The 7,864-nt window shown below is 45.6% G+C and overlaps 1 protein-coding gene across 1 annotated transcript; it reads right to left on the minus strand.

Moving 5' to 3' along the window:
- Window positions 1–1,446: 1,446 nt before the first annotated feature.
- On the minus strand, window positions 1,447–7,624 carry LOC146863383 (epidermal differentiation-specific protein-like). Its single transcript, XM_085643365.1, has 2 exons — window positions 7,468–7,624; window positions 1,447–2,386 (listed from the first exon to the last, which is right to left on the minus strand). The coding sequence occupies exon 2, from the start codon at window positions 2,228–2,230 to the stop codon at window positions 1,709–1,711; it is 522 nt and encodes a 173-aa protein (XP_085499491.1). The 5' UTR covers window positions 2,231–2,386; window positions 7,468–7,624; the 3' UTR covers window positions 1,447–1,708.
- Between the last annotated feature and the right edge of the window lie 240 nt (window positions 7,625–7,864).

A 7,864-nucleotide genomic window follows, 5' to 3' on the forward strand; every position in this document is an offset into this window, starting at 1 on the left:
TTTACAAGGGGAGGAAAAACCACCCTGCGTGACATTTCCGCTCCTCTTAAATATGGCCCCTTCACACGCAGCACAGTGCTTTGAAAGGGCGTTCCATGGGTGTTGCTGTGGGTGTTCCCACGCAACACCCATGGAACTAGACACATCTCCAGATTGATAAGAAATTGTAGATCTGGAGATGCGTGTGAATGCTACGCCACCCTAGATGTGGCGTAGTGAGGTGCAACGAGGAGAAATGTTTTCATTTCTCCTCGTTTTTTCCTCTTTCAGCGCGTGCTGCATTCTACAGCACGCATTGAAAAAGTAAAAAGCCTCTTGTGATTGTTTTTGTGTAGGAAGGTGTCCCTTCCTGCACAAAAACAATCTCCCCACGACGCAGGCATCCTTGCACCATGGTGCGCTGGTGCCTGCGCCGGCGCATGGCTGCAGAGTTTGTGCGCCAGCGCAGGAGAAGCACAGAGATGCGACATATTCTTGTAAATATGTCGCATCTCTGTGCTTTCCAAACTAACGCAGCACGGCGCAGCAAAATGACTTGCGGCACCGTGCTGCGTTAGTTTGTTGTAAATCTTCCCCAATGTCTTTAGGGCTGAAGTCCCGGGCCCTGCACACCTGCACTGGATGTGATGAGTTCATTGGGAGGGTGTAGTCCGACAGTGGTAGCATGTGGGCCTTAGTTCTACTTAAAAAGGGAGAGCTTGGTGTGTGTGTATAAAGGTTCCTGTGAGTTGACTGTGTGCCCTGATCTGGAGCTATGTGCAGTGAGTACATTCAAAGGCTTTGTCCCTAAGAATTGTGAAGAGGTTGTGTGGGTTTGACAGTCCAGGTAATAAATGTATGAACTTCATATGTACTAGTTCTTTGTGTGTTGATGTTCTGTGGATGTAATGCAACCACATTCAGTGATCCTGTTGGTGGGATTGGACAAAATGTGTAAGGTAAAGAGGAGGCGGAGGGAGAAAAAAGGGAGCCGTGCAGCCATGTCATCACCTAGTAAATAAAGTGTGTGCATTTGTGTTAGGTTTGGATTGGATGTGTATTTGTCATTGGTGCGTCACTTGTTTGTGTTTGTGTGTGCATGTGTTGTGTGTGTGTGTGTGCGTGGGTGTGTGCATGCATGTGTGTCTATTCTACTTCCATCCCTCATTAGTCCACAGACCTCTCACATACAATACAAAAGTGCATACAAGCTACATTAGACTGTTAATGATCATCGTATTTTTTCAAGGAACTCACTAATGGCCATACTAAGAAAGCGCCTTTTATTTGAGGACGGAGCTGTAGCTACGTTTTGATACCAGCCTTCCCCGTTTCACCCCCAAGTTAGGTAGGCTGTAGCACTAGATGGAGACAGCACAGTTTCAGTGTACAGTAAAACACATGTCTTTCCGCAGTGGGCTGCAGTTCAGGACACAGGTCTACAGACCACACAGACAACATGAGAGGTAGATTTTTGTGAGTGATGCTTTATTTCATGCAGATGATTGAAACAGGTGAGGCAGAAGCGTATACAGCTTGTCCAGCTGTTCAGGTGAATAGAGAGATGAGGAGAGAGATTTTGAAAACAGCTCAGTTAAAATTCTGGAATCAATGGAGAAGAAATTCTGATGATTGTCAGGTGGAACGTGTGAAGTAGAGTGAATGGCAGACACGAGGGAGCTGGCCAATCAGGGCATGTCCTCGAAACTCTTATCTCAATTAACTTTCCTCACACTTTGTAAGGCTTCAGGGAGCTGGCTTTGTCGTTAAAGCAGATGCTGCGATAGTCGGGCAGGTCGTCTCCAGCCAGGGTCACGATGCAGGCGCCCTCATAGTCTTCGTCCGCGTAGATACGCCAGGCTCCCTTCTTAACTTTGTGAGAAGAGATCATGTTATTCATTTCATAAGGATCCAGGTTTGGGGTAGGCGATTTTAGGGTGGTTTTTTTGCCCCCATAATTGATGTGCTCATAGACGGTGATTTCTGGATCTCCCAGCCCCCCCTTCACAATGCGCACTGAGGAGATCTCTTTGTTAAATTCTCCCAGGGACTCGTGATCCCCCTCCCGGAAGAGCTCAAACTCCCCCTTGAAGGCCTGCTCTTTAAAGACGACGCAGGGGTTTCCACTCACTCTCATTGACTTGGCCCGCTTCAGGAATCCAACTGATGACAAATCTGATACGTCTTGTTGGACAGCCACAGAAGATGCGCCCTGGCAGCCCTCTTCAGCGAAGAAGTGAATAGTGCTCATGATGGACCTTTTTGTAAGCGCTTAAAGTTAGCAGACTCTGGTGCTAGGCGCTGTGAGTGTCTCTCAGGTGAAGCACAAGCGGGTGTCTCTTAGACGGTGTGACCTGGAAGACGTGGTCGCCCTCAGGAGAAGCAGCAGCTGGACTTGCAGGCTATTCTGTAATGAGTAAAAATGCGCATCTGGTTAATATGAAATGACAGTGTACGTTTGATTGACACAAGCTTGTCTCCTCATGAAGGATTACTAAGGGCCTGTGCACAAATCTGCATTTAGCTGTCGAGTATTTACTTTGTGTCATACGTTAACACAAGTGGACATTCACTGTGCAAACATGTAGTAGAAATCACATTAAACAATCAGGAGCTTTTGTGTTCTTCTTTAATTCTGAACGATTGCCCAGCCAACACATGTTTCGTCTGGGGAAGTACCCCGAGACTTCTTCAGGGCTGAAAGGATATGTAATAGAACAATGTCTAAGTCAATATGACCCGACAGTAAACACATGATAATACTGTACAAGGCGACCAGTGTTGGCGAGTGAGCACCCTAAGTGACATCATAGTTTATGTTTACACGAGAAGATGCAACTACATGTCAGGTGCGGGTACCCGGTGAATGGTCATACAGTCATCGTGAGCATGAGTGAAAATAACACATTGTTACTGTGCATTGCATAGGTCTGTGACACAAAATCGGTGCTGTGATAAGTTAGAGAGAAAAGTAAGAAATAGATTGCAGAAGGACTGTGGAGAGGAAGAAGGGAAGAGGATTAGTGAGAAAAGGGAACTCAGGATAGCGAGGTGGGGAAAGAGCTGAACATATCAGTGTAGAGGACAGAGCCCTCGTGAGCACAGAGTGAGAGTAAGGACAGGTCCACAAGTGAACTGGGATCACGACCCGTGGCGACCAGTCGCAATTTAAGCTGATCAGTGAAGCCGTGAGGTGAAATCACCGATCCAAGTAGCAAAATCCTACCTTTATGGCAATGGGAAGGAGATCAAGATCTAAGTGTAATGACAAATGAGGAGACAGAGGGTAAGGACTTTGTCGACATCTTTGGTGCGTGGAGTGGAGAAAGCGAGATGAGGAAAGTATCTCACCTCTCTGCCGGTTGAACCTCCGTCCCGGCCGACTATTGACAGTAAGTATTCATTAGCCGATCGGAGGGGTCCGAAATGGGGACCACGGTGGGGTACAAGTTAGGGCATCACTGTAATAGAGAATATGCGTGTTAGTTGTACTACTGGACATGAATAGGTGGAGGAAAGGAATGGGAGAAGAGGCATCTCACATCTTAACCGGTTATACGTCCGTCCCGGTTCCAGGTAAGAGGTAAGTATCTGGACCAGGTGCGGTCCAGCAGGTGCATCCGGCGCTAGAGCCCGGAGTAAGGGCTTCACAGGAAGAGAGGAGATGTGTGTCAATCCCATGAAACGCAGAAGAGGTGGTGGTCACTGATGTTGACTCTGGATATAGTTGAGATGCCTAGGCTATGGAAAATGAATTTTTGGTTGACAAAAAGTTTGGCTCCATAAAAGGATCATATTAATCTACGCAGCCTAAATCTGAAGCACTGCCATAGCTGAAATATTGATGAGGAAAATCTATTTCAAAGATTGATTTTAAATCTGATTTGCTCATTTGCTGAAAAGGAATGCACATTACGAATATCACGGCAATAATACTACCAAAGCAGGTGAAGGCTTTTTGCCTGGTCAAAGCCCCCAGCAGGTCCTCTAAAACCCCTCACCACGGGTTTGGTGAAACACATTTTTTAAATAGGATTATTTCTGTTTTTCTGTTTTAGCCCTAAATTTGAAATGAGGGCCATGGACTACTTGAAAAACAGTAATATATGTCATAACAACAACATAGGCCCTCATTACATGTTTGTCGGAATAGGGTGGAGTATTTTCCACAAGTGTTTTTTAATATTTACAATAATAGACTTTGGGAAATGCAGTTGATAAAAAGGGTTAAAGAATGTTCAAGAAGAGACTGAGGCAACTACAATCACACTTATCACTATCATCGAATGGATTATCCAAGTCCAAAGAGAGTGGTGCACGGATCTGGAAGACCAGTCACTTAATCTTCCACACAGGACTAAAACTCCATAGATTAATTGCAAGAAAATGTTTCAGCATCCATCAGTCATCATAAGATATATAAGAACAATTTAACTGACATAGTGCACAGACTCCATCAAGTCTTTTTTTTACAATCTTTTTAATCTTCTTTTATTTCTCTTTGAATTCGGGTTCCTGCCACATTACGCCATATGTGAGCTCTGATACACACAGGTCTTGAGGCCAAGACTAGGTTAAATTTAATAAGATGGAGACATTGCAATTGATTGGATCTTGACATTTCACACGCCAAGACGATGTGCTGCAATATAATTGGCACCCTGCACAAGTGAAACAATAGATCTGTTACTCTGGTAGAGCTATCACATTTCTCCACATTTATTGGCCATTACTTTGAGACACTAAGGGGCATATCAGCAACAACCGGCGATAATTATCGCTAAGCGCACTTAGCGCTAGGATAATTATAGCCGGCTATCGCTGGTTGATATCCCTGAGATAGCGTGCTATCAGCGACACTTATCTCGATTGCGATAAACAAACCAGCGATAGCTGCAAAAAGGTGCGATTATCGCTGGAAATCCAGCAATAAACGCACAGGCACAGGGGTTACCTTGTTGATAGGGCTGGGTGGTCTCAGCCCTATAATCCACCACCCATTGGCTAACATTGTTTAGTCAAAGGAAAATCAGGTGTAAAGAAACCTGTGATGAGCGCGGTTAGCGCTCCTTTCATCATCGCTGCACAGGTTAGCGTGCAGGTTGATAATTGGAGTAATGTCGCTTAGCGACATGTTCCTAGAACTATCTCTGTGTTACGCCCACTTTGCATCTCATTAGCGATGCAAAGCTGGGCATTGTTGTAACGGGTGCTAAGTCAGCAAAACACGCAATAGCGTGTCTTTGCTGATAAGGCTATGAAATTATCGCCGCTTTTCGCCCGAAAATGGACGCAAAAGCGGCGATACTTTCATGGCGCCGCCTTGATGATATGCCCCTTAGATTCTTGACATTTCTAGTCTACATGAGTGCAATTACCTTAACAAGCACTGAGGAAGTCTCTGCTTAGGGAGAAGCGCATTGGCTACATTGAAATTCAGAGAAGAAAAGTTTTTAAAAAGAATAAGAACATTGTGAATAAAGAAACCCTTTTTAGGAAAAACTTTGATGGAGTCTGTTCACTATTCATATTGTTCTTATAGCTCTGATGACTTGCGGGTGCTGAATCAGTTTCTTGCATTTAGGGTTAAAGAATTCTAAATTTGTATTGTCTTTAAAGAAGGAATGATGTTCTATCCACAAGCATTTTGATGAATCTGTGCTCATCACAGGAACATCCACATGCTCGCACAGTTTCACTGTTCCCCACCAGCCCCACTTAATTCCTTATATCCTCCTGCCTTTTGTCCTGGGTGACATTATATCTTCTAACCCAATTTTTGTCGAGCCTCTCTTTTTTCAGTCAGACTGTGTTAATCAAAGCCACTAAAGCAGTCTCCATGCCTTGATCACCAGAGACACCAACTTGTACTCAGAATATGGCACATTAGAACACAATGAGTTGTTGGGCGCTCCTGTCATCTAACTCTTCTCATATTGCTCTGTTAACCTTTGCACCAGACAGGATGAAGGTCTGTAGTGTTTTAGTTAATAGGTTAATGTCTTTGGAACATCTCATTATTAACTCCCATAGCAAATTTGCAAACATCTACAGCAACTATGCAGAGAACTCATTGCTAACCTACCCACCACCACCCAAGATGGCTACCTTACCAAATGGATAACCCTCACCAGAAATTGGGCGGACAAACCCCACATTTGCCCCAATGGACTCATGCCCCACCACATCTACAAGCTGGGAAAATCACCAATCAGCACCATCCTGACCCACATCATCAACATCTCCATCAAAAACCCCACTTTCCCGGATGAATGGAAACTTGCAGGAATCAACGTCCTCCTCAAGGAGCACACAGTCAACCAGAATCAACTGAGCAAATTCCGACCCAACTCCCTGCTTCCCTATCCAGCCAAAGTGATTGAGAAGGTCATCAACATGAAACTCGCAACCCACCTCAAACTTCACCTTCTTCTAGACAACACTCAATAAAGATTCAGAAAGAACCGCAGCACCAAGACAGCACAAATCGGACCACCAAAGACATTTGAATCATCCTGGACCGAGGAGAAACCGCAGCCCACATCCTGCTCGACCACTCTTTGGCCTAGGACTCTGTCTCCTATAACACCCTCAACAAAAGACTCCTTGGCATACAAGGATCCGCTCTCAAATTAATCTGTTCCTTCCTTACCCGAAGAACCCAAAGGGTCAGGCTGCCACCCTTCACATAAGAGACCAAGAAATTGATATGCGGAGTCTCACTGAGATTGTCCCTCAGCCCCACCCTTTTCAACATGTATGGCATTACTGGCCAACATCATCAGCTCACAAGACATAACCATAATCTCCCACACCAATGACACCAAACTCATCCTTCCCATGACGGAGAAAACAACCACCGCCAGAACCAACTTCACCAACTGCATGACCATAGGAGCAGACTGGATGCAAACCAACTGCTTGCAGCTCAACTCTGACAAGAAAGAAGTGCTGGCCTTTGGCAAGAAGACCTCACCATGGGACTCCACCTGGTGGCTGTTGGAGCTAGGAACAACACCCACAGTCCACGCAAGAAATGTAGGGATTATCCTAGACTACATGCTCAACATGTCAACGCAGAGCGTACCTCCTGCTTCCACATCCTACGCATGCTGTGAAAAATCTTCAAGTCAATAAATCAGGGATTTTTCAAGCAATCTGCGCTGGGGGGGGGGGGGGGGGTGCAGCTCCCTAAACACCTCAAGCTCATCTACTAACCCCAGTAACCATCCGTCCGCCCCTCCCCAATAATGAGCGCACAGAGATTAATGTTATTAATTTAATCTACCACAAAGAAACTGGAACAAATGCATTGGATGGTTTGCTTGAGCACCCTAGTTTAATCCCAGTAACTAACAATAACCACTAACACTTGACTAACCACTAGCCTTTGGTTCCGGGGCAGCATGCTGCTCGGTGTAAAGTGCATCAGCGCCCCATCAGGGGTAGTAAGCGCTATATAAATGCAATTGCTACATGATACAATACCCTGGCAGTCTTTGGTCACCGTCAGATGAAGCAGCAGCTTGGCTTTCTAGATGTGCGTTCTGGCTGTCTCTGGGCACTCTCAGGTGAAGCAGGAGGCGGTCTCTCAGGCTGAGAGAGCACACTGGCAGTCTCGGTCACTCTGGGAGAGCCAGAAGATGTCTCTCTGTGGACACCTGGGTGTTTTATACTCTCTCAGCCCTCACTCAAAGGCAGGGATGTGTGGCCACATTCCCACCCACATATCCTGTGCCATTACTGGGAAACGGAGGTCCCTTCCTTATATGGATTGCGCAAAGATTTATTCAAAAGAAGTGTTCACAGCCAAGGTGCTTTTCATGCTTGTAACACGGATACGTTGATGAAAAGACTCCTTCAGGTGTTTTCAGAAAATGCAGCA

This window comes from Triturus cristatus, chromosome 2_2 (genome assembly GCF_964204655.1).
Source record: "Triturus cristatus chromosome 2_2, aTriCri1.1, whole genome shotgun sequence".
NCBI lineage: Eukaryota > Metazoa > Chordata > Amphibia > Caudata > Salamandridae > Triturus > Triturus cristatus.